Source organism: Salarias fasciatus, unplaced genomic scaffold (genome assembly GCF_902148845.1).
Source record: "Salarias fasciatus unplaced genomic scaffold, fSalaFa1.1, whole genome shotgun sequence".
In the NCBI taxonomy this organism is placed as follows: domain Eukaryota; kingdom Metazoa; phylum Chordata; class Actinopteri; order Blenniiformes; family Blenniidae; genus Salarias; species Salarias fasciatus.
The window spans coordinates 22,893-42,184 of NW_021941297.1; the positions used below are offsets into that span (position 1 = coordinate 22,893).

At 43.8% G+C, this 19,292-nt stretch overlaps 1 protein-coding gene across 1 annotated transcript in view; it reads left to right on the plus strand.

Annotated features, from left to right (window-relative positions):
- LOC115384753 (lipoxygenase homology domain-containing protein 1-like) overlaps window positions 1-19,292 on the plus strand; it is a gene marked incomplete at its 3' end in the record, with an annotated part of 53,038 nt that overhangs the window by 15,043 nt on the left and 18,703 nt on the right. The window contains exons 11-19 of the mRNA XM_030086987.1: window positions 1,434-1,569; window positions 1,663-1,817; window positions 1,896-2,056; window positions 14,492-14,568; window positions 14,645-14,841; window positions 14,949-15,141; window positions 15,276-15,436; window positions 17,259-17,592; window positions 17,729-17,880. Of these exons, the coding sequence (XP_029942847.1) occupies window positions 1,434-1,569; window positions 1,663-1,817; window positions 1,896-2,056; window positions 14,492-14,568; window positions 14,645-14,841; window positions 14,949-15,141; window positions 15,276-15,436; window positions 17,259-17,592; window positions 17,729-17,880 (1,566 nt within the window). The remainder of the gene's footprint in view (window positions 1-1,433; window positions 1,570-1,662; window positions 1,818-1,895; window positions 2,057-14,491; window positions 14,569-14,644; window positions 14,842-14,948; window positions 15,142-15,275; window positions 15,437-17,258; window positions 17,593-17,728; window positions 17,881-19,292) is intronic.

Below are 19,292 nucleotides of genomic sequence, written 5' to 3' on the forward strand. Positions count from 1 at the left end.
ATGATGGTGATGATGATGGTTATAGGGATAATGGTGATGCTGATGATGATACTGATGATGTGATGAAAATGATGGTGTGATGATGATGATGTTGATGATGATGGTCATAGTGATGATGTGATGATGAAGATGATGATGATGATGATGATGATATTGATGATGGGATGATGATGATGATGATGATGATGGTGTGACAAGGATTTTTTATAATGATGATGATGTGATGAATTGATGATGATGATGATGATGATGATGATGAGCCTGGCATGCCAGACTGACTTTATTTATGTGTGACACACGTATAAAGACAGTCTGGTACTGCTCCATTGGGGCAGCATTTCAAATTGGCAACGAGAGGTGGGACTATAGGGCTTGGGATCACACGTTGCATTGTGGGCAGTGGCGGACATGTTGGCAGCTCACCACGAGTGGGAAGAGTGACAAATTCTTCCACTTTGGTGCAGCTAAGGTGTCTGTAAATGTGCTCTATAAATAAAACTGACTTGACTTGACTTGACAAATACGTCCGTTTTTCCCCACAAATTCAACCGGACGCTGAAGTGCCGCGCCGGCCTTGTTCCTGAAGTCAACGCTCACTGGGAGTGCAATACAGCGCCGCGCCGTTTAGAAGCAGCGGTGCAGAAAATAGACCTGAAGCGAATCACCAGCGGCCTGGCATGCGCCGGCGTTATGGTGATCCTTCGTAACACCGGCACTTCTGGGATGCGGTGCAGCGCTTTGACGTCCGGTGGAATTTGTCTCATAGAAGAGAATTGGGTTGTAAGTGCTGCACAGTACGTTTCAAGAACGAGAAGCGGCGCTTTCGCATCCGGTGGAATTTAGGGGTTAGAAAGAAAAGCCTTCAGAGCAGATTCTCGCTGTGGTTTTAGCGACAAATTCAGTTCGTTCAAAACTTCAGACAGAGCCGTGGTGAAACTTCACTGTGTTGCGTCCACCATCGTGATTGTTTTGGGGGGGTAAAATATGACGCATCGCTAACTCCCGCCTCTCGTGGGCTGTGATTGGCCCAGCAGAAGTAGGCCGGCCAGAATTCAGATTCAAAATGGCGCCGTACCAGACTGCTTCCCCATGAAGCCCTGAGCATGGAGAGACAGTCTGGCGTGCCAGGCTAGATAATGATGGGATGATGACGACAGTGGGATGATGATGATGATGGTGGGATGATGATGATAGATTGATGATGATTGCGCAGTATTGTGTTTATCTGTTTGGTTGTATCTCAAGCCAAGGATTGCATCAAGTCTTGTTGTACTTGTGCAATTGACAGCAATTTTTATTCTATTTTAGCTTGGCTGCAGTAATCATTTGACTAAAAACATTGCTGGAGTTGTCATTTGTTTGGTAGGAGGCTTATGGACCAGAGAAACAGTAGAAATAGACGTGATGCCTGATGAAACTTTGACTTTGTCCAGGTTACTTTACTCAAAACATTAACCATGGAGAAGTACTCTTTTGAGTGTGGCCGCTGGCTGGACATCAATGAAGATGACAATGAGATTGTGAGAGAGCTTCCAGCTACAGGAGCTTTAATCGACGAGCCGCTGCCACGTAAGAAACAATGAGGACAGCCACGCCTTCCAGTGGAGATATATTTCCACTTCAAGTCACGAGCCGTGCTTCCTTCTCTGTTTCCGTCCTCAGTGATCAAGTATCGCGTCACCATCTGCACTGGGAACATCAGCGGCAGTGGCACTGACGCCAGCGTATTCCTAAATGTGGTGGGCGACTTTGGGGACACGGGGGAGCGGCTGATGATCACCAGCAAAAACAACGTCAACAAATTCGAGAAGGGAAACGTGAGCGAATCATGAACACAAATGAGCTAAATGGATATTGTGCACAGTAAGCACGGTTGTCTTGCTGTCTTCCCTCAGCACGATGAGTTTCTCATCGAGGCCGTGTCCCTGGGTCAGGTGCGCCGGGTCCGGGTGGGTCACGACGGCCGCGGCGGAGGCTGCGGCTGGTTTCTTGACAAGGTGATGGTCCGAGAGGAGGGCCAGCCGGAGAGCCTGGCCGTAGAGTTCCCCTGCTTCAGGTAGTAGTTGATTCATGTTTGCTATGCTGACTGACCCCCTGATCCCACAGCACGCGTCTCCCTGCGGTGCGCCGCTGCGCGCTCACGTCCGTTTGTGTGTGCGCGCGTCAACGCCCACTGCACGCGCTCTCCTGCGCTCTGCTCCGTCACAGAGCTCCGGAAACATTGTGAAGCGCATGCTCGAGACAACTCATTCATTCGTCGTTTCTTTGCCAAACGGTTCCTCAAATTCCACGATGAATCTCTATTTATCTATGGCGATAGTTTAGCTGCGCATCCGGAAGTGGACACGGACCCGACCCACTCCGTCTGTGCTGCGCGTTAACTTAAAATAAATAAAATAAGTACATAAACGTATTGTATTAAAGGGACAAACATCACCACTACATGGAAAACAAACCATGTTGTTTTGTTGACTCCACAGATGTATTCAAATATCGAAATATGCACATCTTCAGTTTTTTGGAAATCATCCGAACAGCGGGGCTTGATGCGCTCACGTGCGGACGCAGACAAAAATAGGTGGGACGCGTATTTTTTATCCTGGACGCTACTGAGCGCGCCTCTCGCGTCGGTGACGCAAGCGAGCGAACGCTGTGTCCAGCGCAACGCAGCCGAACGCTCCAAACACGCGTGCTGTGGGATCAGGGAGTGACGCTTAACAGTCTGCAGAGGGGCGGGAGGACAGAAAGCCATCTGCGCCCTGATTAGACAGCTTTATTTGTCGCTATCCAATCAGACAGAGGTGTCAAGACAGGGACAAATATCACAACCACAACTTCAGAGAATTGCAGCGGTTTGTTTGCAAATAAACTTCTATTTCTTTTCACAAATGAAATCTGTTTTACAACCATGCAAATCCTTTTCGACACATGAAAGTGGGATTTTTCGTGAAGATTTTTTTTCACGGGATGGCAAAACTTGATTTTCAAATACAAAATTATGTGCAAGAATTCATTTTCAGACGCAAAAATATTGATCACCCAATATAGCCCATACGGGACACAGTCAGGTCGGCACCAATCCAAGTCGGCCCTGGCCAACTCAGCACTGCCTCCGGGACACAGTCAAGTCGGCATCAAAGCCAAGTCGGCCCCGCTGGGGGGGGCTCTCAAGTGGCCGAGTTGGTCGGTGCCGACTTGACTGTAAGCTGCTTACCGACTCGGCCAAAAGCCTCTTTTTTTTTTCAATCAAGATGCGGCTGCGGTGCTTCAATTTGCACAGTTTTTTGACGATGCACTCGGATGTAGGTTTTTTTGTTGTTTGTTTTTTGCCGCAGCAAGAGCGCAGATTTGCATTTGCACCAACCTAGTTGATGTAAACAACAGCGAAATATAATAAAATATTTGATAAAATTTTAAAGGTGCAGTAGGCAGGATTCGGCATCTCCGCCATCTTGCTTAGGGTTACCTAAGTAAGATGGTGTTTTGAAACCCAGCACAGCCAATCCTGTCCTGTTTTCTCTGACATCACGCCCTTACACAAGTTAAGCCCCTCCCACAAGAACGTGCAACGAACACCTCTCGACCAATCACGGTTAGAGCCTCAGGGCTCTTCTGATTGGTCAAAGATACCTGAAGCTGTCGAGATTCCTTTTCAGCTCAGAACAGAGACAGATGGAAACGCTGCGCCTTCGCGGTAGTGCAATTATGCTACACTCCTAAAGGATTATCAATGGGTACTCTAACATTTAATCCAAAGAAAACACAGAAAAATTAGCATTGACTAGAAAAATCCTGCCTACAGCACCTTTAATAAAAATTTAAATAAAAAAAAAATTCGAGGAGTCTGTGCCTTCAGAGCGGCAGAGCGGACGTATAATGAAACTTTTCCTAATCACAGTTAACGTGTTTTATTCTGGTGTAAACTATCTATCCAATCTGTGGACAAAAATAATGATTTAAGATATTTAGTGATTTAAATAAGCAGCTTGTGTTTGTCACACTGTCCGCTCAAAAGAAAAAAAACAAACACAAAACAGAAAAAACACATGAATAAGCTGTCTGATTATCAAATGCGGAGGTCAAATTCTAAGACATTTAACTATGTTTCCCTCCTCCGTACTGTAGAACTTAATTTTTCTGACAGGCTCATCACAGTCCTCACAGTCTGCTGCTGCAGAGAGAGGGGGGGGGGGGGGGGGGGGGTCACGCTGACGGAGATGCCGAAATGAATGAATGACCTGAGGGAATGAGCTCTCCGCTTATTCCTATAGTGGAGATGAACGTCAGTATCGGAATGGAGGGAAGTAATGATTATCACTAGAACTAAAATGATTAACATTAGAACAGCCAGCATTCTTACCCCCCCTCCAAAGGCCGCAGCGCTCAGCCAGACCGTCATACATTTTGCTGTGTTTTTGCGCAGGAGCACAACAGATTGTTTTTCTGTAATCTAATGTATTAGAAATTAAGATAAATAAACAAAATATTAAGCCAGGAGTATCAGCAAACCTTTTAATGCCTCATGTCTGCTTTATTAATGCCTCAAATCAGGTTTTAAAATTGATTTAATTTTTACGGTGCGCATTTCAGCAGCGTCACCTCTCACTCACACTCCGTGCACTCATTTCCCTGATAAACACGCACACACACGCCAACACACACAAAATAGTTGTATTATTAACCGTCAATAATAATCAAGAACATATTAAAATTAGTAAAATAAGTCTCCCCGGCTGCGCACCAGGACGGACACCCCCACACGGTCCGTCCTCACCCTGCTCATTTGATTCTGGGACTGCAGGCTCCACAGGACAAAGGTATTTATTCAGAAAATATATTTGTTCTAAAATTAATTTTTGGAAACGAAAAATACATGGTTTGCTGTGCTTTGATGGAGGATATAATATTTTACCTGAATCTGTAATTGGCCCCTCTGGAGACGCTGCAGTGCTCCTGCTGCCGTGTTCACTGTTGTGTTGAGATTTATTACATTAGTTTATTTATTTTTCACACCATTTATGTTATTATAATTTAGTTGTAAACTGACAGCAGCCTACAGTAATTCTCTATACCTGGAGGTGACGCGTGAGCGCTTCCATGCGCCACTGCAGGTTCTGCGCTGTACAAGCAGACACTTTCAGTGCACGGCGGGGAGCACAGGACCCTTATTTAGAAAAAGGTTCTATGTTCCCTGGTCCATACAAAGCGGGGAACATACGACCCTTTTGGAGAAAAGCGGGGAACATACGACCCTTATGTGGAAAAAAGGTCCGATGTTCCCCGATCCATACAAAGCAGGGAACATAGGACCCGGGGAACAGGTACGCTCCCATCTGGTCACGTGACCAGACAACCGCTCGCGCTGCGCGCTCGTAGCTAAGCTACTCGGTTCAAACAAGATGTCAAACATGAAGCTCCAGGTCCATTCTCCACCTCTAACCTGTCAGTCACCACAATCACACAGTTTGTCCTCCAGTCTCCCGCCTGCTACGTGAGGAGAAGCGGCGCAGTCGGCGCAAAAAAAACTGTGCAAATCGACGCACCGCAGTCGCATCGTGATTAAAAAAAACAGAGGCTTTTAGCCGAGTCGGTAAGCAGCTTACAGTCAAGTCGGCACCGACCAACTCGGCCACTTGAGAGCCCCCCCCGCGGGGCCGACTTGGCTTGATGCCGACTTGACTGTTTCCTGGGGGCAGTGCCGAGTTGGCCAGGGCCGACTTGGATTGGTGCCAACCTGACTGTAATCCAGCCCATACATATTCTCCTCGTCCTGGTCCCAGCACATATTCTCCTCGTCCTGGTCCTGGTCTTGGTCCTGGTCCCAGTCCAAATTCTCCTAGACTTGGGAGATCGAGAGTTGACAGTCACCCTAATAGCAATGCAACTTGGTGTTTTGTCCATATGAATGTCTGCGTTCTCTAGTGTTAATGTATAGGGTGTATTGTTCTCCGTGTTCTCCAGTGTTAATGATAGAGTGGATTGTTTTCTGCAGCATCAATCAGTGGACCAGCATGAAAACTACATGGTTTTCAGTGTGTCTGTCATTTCCATGGAAACACAAAAACTTTTCTCAAATGCAAATGCAATGGCACTGGCCCTCATTTGTCAATCTAGCATAGAAATGAGTGCAGATTTGAGCGCAGGATTTATCGTACAGGACACATGTATGAATGATTGGGTCTTGATAAACACGGTGGCTGAATTCCATCCATCCATCCATTTTCTCCCGCTTATCCGGGCCGGGTCACGGGGGCAGCAGTCTCAGCAGGGATGCCCAAACTTCCCTGTCCCCAGACACTTCCTCCAGCTCCTCTGGGAGGATCCCAAGGCGTTCCCAGGCGAGCCGAGAGACATAGTCTCTCCAGCGTGTCCTGGTCTTCCCCGGGGTCTCCTCCCAGTGGGACATGCCCGGAACACCTCCCCAGGGAGGCGTCCAGGAGGCATCCTAACCAGATGTCCAAGCCACCTCAGCTGGTCCCTCTCGATATGGAGGAGTAGCGGCTCTACTCCGAGCTCCTCCCTGGTGACTGAGCTCCTCACCCTGTCTCTAAGGGAGCGCCCAGCCACCCTACGGAGGAAGCTCATTTCAGCCGCTTGTATCCGAGATCTTGTCCTTTCGGTCATGACCCAAATTTCATGACCAGAGGTGAGGGTGGGAACGTAGATTGACCGGTAAATCGAGAGCTTCGCCTTTCGGCTCAGCTCCCTCTTCACCACAACGGACTGATACAACGACTGATCACTGCAGCCACTGCACCGATTCGCCTGTCAATCTCACGCTCCATCTTTCCCCCACTCGTGAACAAGACCCCAAGATACTTAAACTCCTCGACTTGGACCAGAGTCTCTCCACCGACCTGGAGAGGGCAAGCCACCTTCTTCTGGTCCAGGACCATGGCCTCGGATTTGGAGGTGCTGATCCTCATCCCCATCGCTTCACACTGCCCATCGCTTCATCGCTGCAAACCGCCCCAGTGCATGCTGTAGGTCTGGGTTCGATGAAGCCAACAGGACAACGTCATCTGCAAAAAGCAGAGATGAAATCCTGTGGTCCCCGAACCGGACCCCTTCCGGCCCCTGGCTGCACCAAGAAATTCTGTCCATAAAGATTCTGAACAGAACCGGTGACAAACGGCAGCCCTGCAAGGGGCCCCGGACTCCCGGAGCACCCCCCACAAGAAACCACGAGGAACGCGATCGAACACCTTCTCCAAGTCGACAAAACACATGTGGACTGGTTGGGCGAACTCCCACGAACCCTCGAGCACCCTATGGAGGGTCTAGAGCTGGTCCAGTGTTCCAGGACCAGGACGAAAACCGCATTGTTCCTCCTGAATCCGAGGTTCGACTATCGGTCGAATCCTCCTCTCCAGTACCCTGGAATAGACTTTCCCAGGGAGGCTGAGGAGTGTGATCCCCCTATAGTTGGAGCACACCCTCCGGTCCTCCTTTTTAAACAGGGGGACCACCACCCCGGTCTGCCAATCCAGAGGCACCGTCCCCGACCGCCACGCGATGTTACAGAGACGTGTCAACCAAGACAGTCCCTGCACATCCAGAGACTTAAAGGTCTAATACACGATTTTCTCGAAAAGACAAAGCCCCAAGTCTGTTACTCACTTTTTGAACAACGCCATGCGCCAGACCATCCGCCCAGCTCTCCTGCTTCTCCCACGAAACGCGGAAGTGTACGAGCGCGATCTCCTCTTCTCTGGCGTGCACGGCTCTGTTTACAGTTTCTACGATCCGCCTCACTCATAAATAAAGCTTTTTTTCCGAAACAGTTACAGTTTCATTATGTCAGACTCACCATCAGTAAGTACTAGCTGAGAAGCTCACCGGCTACATAAACACTCTGAATGCACATGTGCAAAGGGGAGAAGCTGATTGGGCGCAAGCACGTAGAACCGCCTTACGAAAGCAGCTCGTCAGAATGATTGACAAACAGACCCACCAGTTATTTAGGTGATCCACCCGGAAATCAAAATCGTGTATTATACCTTTAAGATACTCAGGGCGAATCTCGTCCACCCCCGGTGCCTTGCCACTGAGGAGCTTACCGACCACCTCGGTGACTTCAGCTTGGGTGATGGACGAGTCCACCTCTGAGACCTCAGCCTCTGCTTCTTCCACGGAAGACGTGGTGACGGGTCCTCGAAGGAGGTCTGCGAAGTCTTCCTTCCACCGTCCAACAATATCCACAGTTGAGGTCAGCAACTCCCCACCTCCACTTTCCTCTGACCTGCTTTCCTCTCCTGAGGCGCCGGACGGTTTGCCAGAATTTCTTCGAGGCCGACCGATAGTCCTCCTCCATGGCCTCCCCGAACTCCTCCCAGACCCGAGTTTTTGCCTCCACAACCACTCGGGCTGCAGTTCGCTTGGCCTGCCGGTACCCGTCAGCTGCTTCTGGAGTCCCATGAGCCACCAGGGCTCGATAGGACTCCTTCTTCAGGTTGACGGCAGCCCTTACTTCCGGTGTCCACCACCGGGTTCGGGGGTTGCCGCCACGACAGGCACTGGAGACCTTACGACCACAGCTCTGAGCAGCTGCTTCGACAATGGAGGTAGGATCAGCATCCTAAGCCATGTAAATTGACCACAGCTGACCTTCACTGGTTCTCCGGTGCCTTCTGTTTAAGTAGTCAGGCGGCTGATGGATTAGTTTGCAGTTACAAATGGACACTAAATGCATGTGGTCAGCGAGCGCTGTCTGCAACTGGAGACGAGCCACAGGACTGCGGTGCAGTGTTACCTCTTCCTGTCTGTCGCTTTGCTGGCTTCCTGCAGACACTCGGGGGGAAACGAGGCCGCCACTCTCCTGTGGAGGGTTGAATGAATGAATGAATGAATGAATACATTTATTCGAGGTACAGGAAAAGCAACACAAAATATATTGTACAATAACTAACACAAAATTCCCCACACTGGGCAGAAAAAAAAAAGATTATACAGAAGCAATATAAATAATAATAATAATAATAATAATAAAAAAAAATGAAAAAGAAGAGAAAAAAAATTAATTATATAAAAACAAGAAGAAATAACAAAAACAAACAAAACCCCAACAAGAATATTTACAATTAAGAACTAGACATATGTTTTCAAATTTGATGACTGTGCCTCGAAAAGGAGTGGGATGAAGATAACTTGTTAACTCCCACCCATTGTCTTCCTAAACATCTTTAGGTTGCCATAATGACGAATTAAGTGCTAATAGTATATATGTATATGTATATATATATATATATATATATATATATATATATATATATATATATATATATATATACACACACATACACATATATACACACATACATACATATATATACATACACACACATACACATATACATACATACACAAATACACACATATACACAAACACCCATACACATAAACATACATATTACCATTATTAATACCACCGCCCTTATCACATTATCAACACATATCAACATATAGAAGGATATCCCCAGTGATTGTAATCAATGGTGCTAATAGTTTATATTTAACTTTAGTTTAAGCGTGGTGTTATATGGACCTGCTGCCAGAGGGGGGCAGTCCTCAGGCAACAGGACCCCCCTTTGGAAGTGTCTGTACTGTGCATTAAAAAGACAAGAATTGGGAGTCTACTGCTGATGGTGGTGGCCTCCCAGCAGCAGAGCCCCCTTTGCCTGGCCTATACTAAAGACTTGTTAAGTGTAATATTTATTATGTATTTGTTTGAGATTAGCACCATTATCACTTACTATATTGATTTTATGTTTGCAAAGTAAAATAACATGTTATACATTGATAATAGATATAATAACACAACATCAAAGTATTGTGCTTGATTAAGATATAATAGTAGTTGTAGTAATAGTAATATCAAGTATCATATGTTGATGATGTAATTGTAGTGACAAATGTAGCAGTAGTAGTAATAATAATAATAGTAATAGTAATAATAACACCACCAATATATGACTGAATATTAAATACTATAATTGACCAGTAATCTAGTAAAATAGTCTTATATAATACATATAACATTTCAAATAATTGATAATTAAGAGACATTTATGAATCAGCCCAGCACAAAACCTCTGTATCGTGAGAATACCATATTTTTAAATCTGGATTTGAACAGATGAATATTTGGACATTGTTTAAGTTGTGGTCCCAGTTGATTCCAAAGTTTAACTCCACATACAGACACACAGAAGCACTTTCTGGTGGTCCGCGCTGCTTTAATCTTAAAGTTACCACATCCCCTCAAATTATAGCCCCCTTCTCTCAGCATGAATAGCTTTTGGAGATTCGCCGGCAGTGTATTTTTACTAGCTTTGAATAGAACCTGGACTGTATAAAACTCAACCAAATCAGGGAGTTTTAAAAGTTTTGCCTGCAAAAATAAAGTGTTAGTGTGGTCGTAATATCCTACCTTATGTATGATTCTTACTGCACGTTTTTGGAGTATAATGAGGGGATGTAATGAACCTTTGTAATTATTACCCCAAACCTCAACACAGTAAGTTAGATAAGGCAAAACTAATGAGCAATATAATAACAGTAATGCATGATAATCTAAATAGTGTTTAGCTTTATTAATGATTGAAATGCTTTTGGAGACTTTACCTTGTATGTGTCTTATGTGGGATTTCCAGGTTATTTTGCTGTCAATAGTTAATCCCAAAAATGTAATTTCCGAAACAGTATCTAAGTCTACGCCATCAATATTTATTACGGGGTCTAAATTGACATTGTAGTATCCAAAGAACATTACTTTAGTTTTGCTTAGATTTAAGGATAATTTGTTAATGTCCATCCATGCTTTCAATTTCATTAATTAATTATTTAGATTATGGATTAAATCATTATAATCATCATTAGAATAAAATATATTTGTGTCATCTGCAAATAGGATTAATTTTAGTAATGTAGATACCTGAAATATATCATTAATATATAGAATAAACAACTTTGGCCCTAACACAGATCCTTGAGGAACCCCACAATCAATGCCCAAATACCCGGATGAATATTCTCCCATCTTGACATACTGCTGTCTTTCAGTTAAATAACTTTGGATCAAGCTTGAAGCCACCCCCCTAATACCATACCTTTCCAGTTTTCTTATTAAAATGCCATGGTTTAAAGTGTCAAAAGCTTTTTTCAAGTCGATAAATATACCAGCTGCATATTTCTTCCTATCTAAGCTATTTGTTATGTCCTCTAGTGCATCAATTATGGCCATTGATGTTGACCTTGCTGTTCTAAAACCGTATTGACTTTCATTAATCAAATTGTGTTTGTCGATAAATTTCTCTAGCCTACTGTTGAATAATTTCTCTAATATTTTGGAGAACTGTGGGAGCAGAGAGACCGGCCTATAGTTGGTGAAGATGTGTTTATTTCCACTTTTAAAAAGTGGCAATACTTTCGCGATTTTCATTTTGTTTGGAAATGTTCCTGTTTGAAATGATAGATTACATATATATGTTAAAGGTTTAACGATACTATGTAAAATTTGTTTAACTAATGACATATCTATGTCAAAACAATCAGTAGAGAATTTATTGTTGCACTTGCTCACCACATCTATGATTTCTGCCTCAGATACTCCTGAAAGAAACATTGTCTTTGGGTTTATTTCTATTAAGGAATCTACGTTATTACTACTGCACTGAGGGATTTTTGCTGCCAAGTCCAGACCAACATTCACAAAAAAACTATTAAAACTTTCTACCACTTCATTCATATTATAATTATCATTATTTCTATCAGTAAAGTAGTTTGGATATGAATTATTTTTTGTGTTACCTTTAATTACATTATTAAGTATTCCCCAAACCCTCTTTATGTTGTTCTTATTTTTATTTAATAAGTTGGTATAATATAATTTTTTACTAGTTCTTAATATATCAGTTAGTCGATTTTTATATGTTTTATATCGGTGTTCAGAATCTTCAGTTCTTAGTCTAATAAATTGTTTATATAAATTTTTTTTTTCTTACAAGCATTTCTTAAACCCTTAGTTAACCATGGACACTTAACGGTTGTATTATTTCTACTAACCTGGAGGACTGGACAGTTTTTATTGTAAGCTGAACTGAAAATTTCCAAAAAATGATCAAAAGCACCATCCACATCGGTCTTGCTATAAACAACATTCCAATCTTGTTCTATTAGATCATTGTAAAGTAAATTGATTGACTCCTCAGTTCTTACTCGTTTATATGTACATTTTTGAGGTGATTTGTGATTGTTACCATCGTCATCATACAATATGAAGACAGGTAGATGGTCAGATATGTCACAGATCAACAGGCGGCTGACATTTGTGGACTCCATATTATTTGTGAAGATATTGTCAATGAGGGTGGCACTGTGCAGGCTAATTCTGCTAGGTCTTTTAATAGCTGGATATAAGCTCATACTATACATCCTACTTATATAATCATCAGTTGTTTTATGGTTATTTGGATTCATCAAGTCAATATTGAAATCCCCGCAAATAAATATTTTTTTATGACTTATTTCTGAAAATGTTTTTTCCATCCAGTTTGTGAATGTCTCCACACACGAACCTGGCGACCTATATATACAACTAACTATATAATTTTTGGTTTTTTCATTGATAATTTCTATTGATAGACATTCCAGTATGTCATTTGTTGTTACTGTCATTTTTTCTAATATTTTGTATTTGTATTTTTTATTTACATATATCGCGACTCCTCCTCCTGCTTTGTTTGTTCTGTTTACATAATTTAGATTCTAATCATTTAACTCAAAATCAATACCTTTGTCTTTATTAAACCATGTTTCTGAGATTGCTGTAATACTAAACGGATGCATAATTTGTTGTAAATATTCTTTGATTGCTTTGAAATTTGTGTACATACTATTGAAGTGGATAATAGAAAATTTCCCTTGTGATTCAACAGAAGTATTATAATCATTCTCAGTGTAATATTTACAAGTAATGGGGTTAGATGAGAGAAACATTTTATCAGGGTCTATTTCGTTTTCCAATTCTAATGAGCTATATTCAGTGTACTCAGATAATTTCAGTTCCATAAGCTCGACTTCCAGAGTTCCTTGATGTGTTTCTAAGTCCTTGCTATCCAAAGAACTGTGATTGGTTGTCATTGAGTATACACAGGTGCTTCATCTCAATGATTCTGACTCGGTATCATTCATATTTGTTCAATTCTTCCATGTCATTGATAACCAATACTTTAGCCTCTTCAGGGGATCCATTAAGTTTGATGAATGTTTTACAGTTCATCACCCAGGTGTTTTGTATTTTGTTTTGTTTCCTTAGGAATCTGGCTTCCTTGGCGATTTCTGCGTTCCTCTTGATTAGGTGGTCATTTAAATAGACATTAGTACCTTTCAGCTTTTTTCCTTGTCTCATCAGTGCATCTTATTTTTCCTGTTGACGAACCTCAGTACCCCAGCTGGTGTGTTGTTCTTCTTCATGGGGAGCGGGTGGCAAGCCTCGATTGAGTCCACATCCAGATGTATGTCCCTGGTCGCGAGAAAAGCCACCACCTGCTGCTCTGCGGAGCTCGCCTCCAGCTCACTGGGCTGCTCCCCGCCGCCAGCAGACACTGCATGTGCATATGAACGGGGTTTGATCTTTAATCCCGTCACGATCTCACCGTTAAGTCTTGAATACTGTTCCAGGTCTTCCACTCTTTTCTCCAGGACCGCGATCTTCCTGTCCTTCTCTTCGATGCGAGTACGCAGCTCCGTTACTTCCTCCACAAGCTTGAGAATCTTATCCTGCTTCGTCTTTATTGCTGATATGTCCGGCGAGAGAAAATCAAGTGTCTTTCTGATTTCCTCCGCCTCCTCCATAGCTGTGTTTTTTTCGGTGGCATGTCGATGAAGAAAAAAAAAAAAAAAAAAAAAAAACTGCACACAGAGCCAAAGTTCACTGTGGAGTTGTTGTAGCTGCAGCTAACACGAGCTTGCGGCGTGCCCTCTGTCACCGATTGAGTCTTCAGCCGCCTGCTGCAGACAAGTTATTAGATCTTAGAGGGTTGGATTGCTGTGGGAATTTGGTTTGGTTTTCTGTACTTGTGACTAATTTCTTCATGAGAAGTGTTGGAGTAACTTTAAATGATTTTTATCACTAATTTACTTTAAATGACGTATCATTACTCCACGTCAAATTAAACCATGAATGTGGTAAATTCTATGAGGCTTTTGATGATGATGGATGGGGCCACTGTGGGCTGATACCACAGAGCAGAAGGGGGGGCACAGGGGGGAGATAGATAGATTAGAAAGATCAGACGGATAGATAGATAGATAGATAGATAGATAGATAGATAGATAGGGAGACAGACAAACAGACAGACAGGCTTTCAAACGCATTTGATAACGTTCTCCATGGCCACATCTCGTGTTGCAGTCTCGTCTCCCCCATAGTTTCATTTCCACTGAGCTTCCAGACATCAGGGAGTGGGTAACGCTGTTCACTGCTCCTCAGGTGGCTGGACCGTAACGAGGACGATGGGCAGATTGTCCGTGAGTTAGTTCCAGCTGGAGACGGCGTGCGCCTCTTCAGTAAGTCATCAGAGTGACACGGCAGACTAAGCATCCGGCGGTTCACACTGAAATCCCTGGATCTACTCCCACTCAGATGTTGGCTACCACATCGCCATCAAGACAGGCAACGTGAACGGAGCCAGCTCTGATTCGAAGGTGTTCGTCAAGCTGTACGGAGAGAAGGGAGACACCAACAAGATGATACTGGCGGTCTCCGACAACGACCTCAGGAACTACTTTGAGACGGGCCGCACTGACATCTTCACCATTGACACCTTCGACATTGGACAGGCGAGTTCTTGAAGGCTTTCAGATATCAGTTACGAACTTCACCGGCGATTAGATGTTTTATCATTTAAAAAAAAATTCCATTTGGTGTTTGATGAACGTTCTTGCAGGTCAACCGCCTTCTGATTGGTCATACCAACGAAGGTTTGCGGGCCGGATGGTTTCTGGACAGTGTGCAGCTCCTGGTGCCAGTCCATGGGAAGCAGTACATGTTCCCCAGCCACCGCTGGCTCTGCAAAGACGAGGCTGATGGAAAAGTGGAAGTGGAGATCTACCCCAGTGAGATCTTGGACATCGAAAAGTGTAAATATGAAGAAAAGCGGAACAATTTCAAATGACAAATGGATTTAGTTTAACAGTTGCAGTGAATAAAAAGGACGTTTGTCTGTATTTAAATGAGTTTTTCAGCGTGTAAGAACATTCTTCTTCTATTTCAGTGATCAACTACGAAGTAACGGTTGTCACAGGTGATGTTCGGGCCGGTGGAACCAACGCTAACGTCTTCTGTCAGATCTACGGAGACGGCGGGAAAACAGAAGTCCTCACCCTGAAAAGTCGTTCCAACAACTTTGAACGTGGCACAACGGAAATCTTCAAGGTTTGCATTAACTCTTATGACATGCTGTAGAGCAAAGATAGAGACGCCGTTTATGCTACACGTTTTCAGTGAAAAACGGGAAAAGGTTTTAAAATGATGTCTGTTTACGCGGAAACAGCAGAAACACTTAAAACAATGTCGTTAACATGCTGCCCATCTACTGAGCATGTGCAGAAGAACAATTTAATACAGCTTCAGTGCACATGACCAGCATGACTAATACTAGAAACTTTTCTGTTCAGAAAAGTTGGGTTTTTTTCCGGTTTCCACAGAGATGGAGCATTTTTGAAAAGTTGCCTTTTCAGTGGTTCCAAGCTCTGAAGTCATGTAAACCGACACCAAAACGCAACAAAAGGTTTCCATTTTCACCTGCAATCTTTGGTGTACAATCCAGGCTAATATTTCATGAATTCTTCTTTTTGTTTGTTTGTTTGAGAACTGTGAGTTCAGTTTGAAAGTCCATCTGCACAGACAGAATACTGTCAAGTTTAATGTAAAGAGTCCTGGTGTGTTTTCAGAAGTCTGGGTCTGGATTGAAAAGTAATTGTGTAGTTTAGAGAGGCCGACTGAAGCGTAACAACGTTGCTGAGGTATTCTGAGCTGCCGTTTTAAGAGTCTGGATCTTTAATTCTCTGAGGCCTCTTTTACACGACGACCTTTACAAGTCAAGGCGAAACATTTGTGGAGCATTTTGGACGTCTGTTTACATGACAATAGTTGAATTTCCATTACACTTCTTCACAAAATAAAATCACTATTTTCCAAATTTCACAAATGGTTTTTGGCTCTTCATACGTCAGGTCCATTGACTGTCAATGCAGAAAAAGTGTCTCCATTACACTTTAGCGAAATACTTCTTTATCGACATGCCTGGAAGGCTACCACATGAAAGCAGAACAACTTTATAGACATATAGACTTAGACTTGATAGACTTTACAGACTTTATAGACTCAGAGGTTTTATGAAATGTAGGTGTTTCCATGGTCAGCTTTTTATTACAATGTTCAAGTTTTGCACATTTTGAGGAGTAATGGAAACACAGCTACTGGTACACGCCAAAGCCATACTAAATATTTCTTACTTCCTGGTCCTGGTTCCAGTCCAGAGCCTCCTGGACTTGGTAGTTTTAGCGTTGACAGTCACTGGAGTAACAATCCCACTTGGTGTTCTGTCCATATGACTGTCTGAGTTCTCCAGTGTTAATGTTTAGAGTGTGTTCTCTGTAGCAGGTGTGTGTGTGTGGGTGTGGATTCAGAACAGAAACAACCAACAGTGCCCACTAGTGGCCACACTACATCATTTTCAGTGTTTCTGTGAAAATGAACATCGTTTTCAAAATGTCGCTGTATAAATGCAAAACTGAAACAGAAAAGCAGAAATCCTAAAATGATGCATTTCCTCAGAAACGTAGCTGTGTGAGCCGTCCCTCAGGTCAGGTCTGGAGAGTCCAGATGTAGTTTCAAGAGTTTTAAGCAACGTTTAAAGTCAGTTTTTATGAAAGCTCCAGCTGCTCAGTCTCCAGGCGTCGCTTTATGAATCCATGTGTACTTTAGAAAGCTGTGGTCACAGACGTTCAGCTGGTTTCACGTTTTCTTCAAAAAGAAGCTAAAGGGTTTGTCTTTGTGGGATATAAGCAGAGGTGGACCTTGTCAACAGCCACCTGGGGCCCCGGGCCTCTGGGGGCCTCTGGAGGCCTCTGGGGGCCTCTGGGGGCCTCTGGGGGCCCCGACAGCTGACAAGCGTTAGAATCACAATGACGTATGAATGGTTGTTGGAGATGGAGCCCCCTGCTGTGACTGCTTCTCCCTCCCTGCGACGCAGATCGAAGCTCAGGATGTTGGGAAGATCTATAAGATGCGCATCTACCATGACGGAAGTGGCATCGGAGACGGCTGGTTCCTGGAGACGGTGGACGTCAAGCGCTTGACGATGGCCACGGTCCAGGTAGTGGTGAAGAAGGAGGAAACACCCAAGAAAGACAAGAAGAAGGACAAGAAGAAGAAGAAGAAGGAAGAGGAGGAGGTGGAGGTGGTTGAGCAGCTGCAGGAGGTGGTGGAGACCTTCACCTTCCCCTGCAGCCGCTGGCTGGCCAAGGACGAGGAGGACGGCGAGGTCGTGGTGGAGCTGTTGACTGAGGACAATGAGGACTTGGAAAGTAAGTGGAGCGTGAAGGCTGCTGTCTGATGCTTTCAGCTGACGCTCTAAATCCGCATGAAATGAAGCTAAAACATGACATGAAGCTAAAGGCATGTGAGCGTCCATAGCGTCACTCATCTTTTGCTTCCTGACAGTGAATTCCTACGAGGTTCATGTGTTCACGGGGACCATGTGGGGAGCGGGGACGGACGCAAATGTGTTCATCAACATCTACGGAGAGATCGGCGACACGGGGGAACGACGGCTCCGAAAATCCAACAACCTGAACAAATTTGAGAAAGGCCAGGTGAGTCTGTGTCCCTTCAACTCCGCCGATGACTGAAATCTTAAGTCAAACCTTGTGACGGTACGTTGCACCAGTGTAGTCGACGATGGCGCCAAGTAGGGCATTAACGACTTCAGCTTTTTTCAAGTGGACTTAATAAAGTCGAGGTCGAGTCAACGAGTCGTGATGACGTCATCACATGGACGGGGGAGGGGGGGAGACACAACACGGACACACCGCTGTCCACCAATGAGCAACTTGCATTAAAGTTCACTGCAACGCAGCCATGTAGATTTTAACCCGAACAAAACAAAGGCTAACACCGTGAGTTTTCTTTTACATTTAAAGCAGCAGCAGCCAAGACGCACAGCGTGCGTGTCTGCATCATGTTTTGAAAAAAAAAGTACGTTGTCTTAATGAAATAAATACCAAAATAATCAAAGACCAATGGCTGCCAAAATTATAATTCAATATTGCTCTTGCTTGCATGGTTCACAGAACATTGGTTAGACAACAGTTTTAACGTGAAATAAATGGAAATTATACTTCAGAACCACAAATAGGCACCAATCAGAAACCAACTTCAGCCTGCAACTTGTCTCAATGAAATAAATAACAAAGTAATCAAAACCCAATGGTTGTCGGAATTATAATTCTTGCATGGTTCACAGAACATTACTTCGAGAACAGTTAGAAAAGTTTTCAACGTGAAATAAATACTTCAGAACCGCAAATAGGCATCAGTGAGAAACCAACTTCAGCTTGCAATAAAAATAAAGAAAATAGAACTCACCAGCCTCTAAAGACAAAGGGTAAAATAATCCTTATTGTTGCAATATCCTTAGATCACAATCACTTTAGTAATCCTACTGGCTTGCGCTGCATGTTTTCATGGGGAAAGATGAGCGCGTCCACGCCCGCTGGATGGAGACTGGCGCTCTGTCGGGTGATCAGGTGAGAGAAAGAACCTACGACTTTTCGACTCGTCCAAATTTACGTCGACTTGTGCAACGGAAGTCGACTTGTCGACTAGTCAACGTTTCTGTTAATGCCCTAGCGCCAAGATCAGTTCCAGTAGTGCAGTGTGTAGTTTTGAGTGCTGGTTTATATGCTTGTGGTTTGACTCCAGGGGGGAGTTTGCATGTTCAGCCATGCTTAGTTTTTCTCTGGGCACAATGGTGACCAGATATAGAAATGATGAATGTCATACATGTGATTTTAGACTCTGGGAAGAAACTTCAGCTCCTTGACTCAGTTTCAAGTGAAAACGCATCACAGCGCTTTCATTTCAGAAAATGTTTCTTGAAAACAATGTATGTTTCCACAGAAACTGTAGAAACACTGAAAACCGTTTATTTTTTATGTTGTCCCACTAGTTGGAGCTGTTTGTTTCAGTAATGAAACCACACCCATGCTGCAGAGAACAGCACACT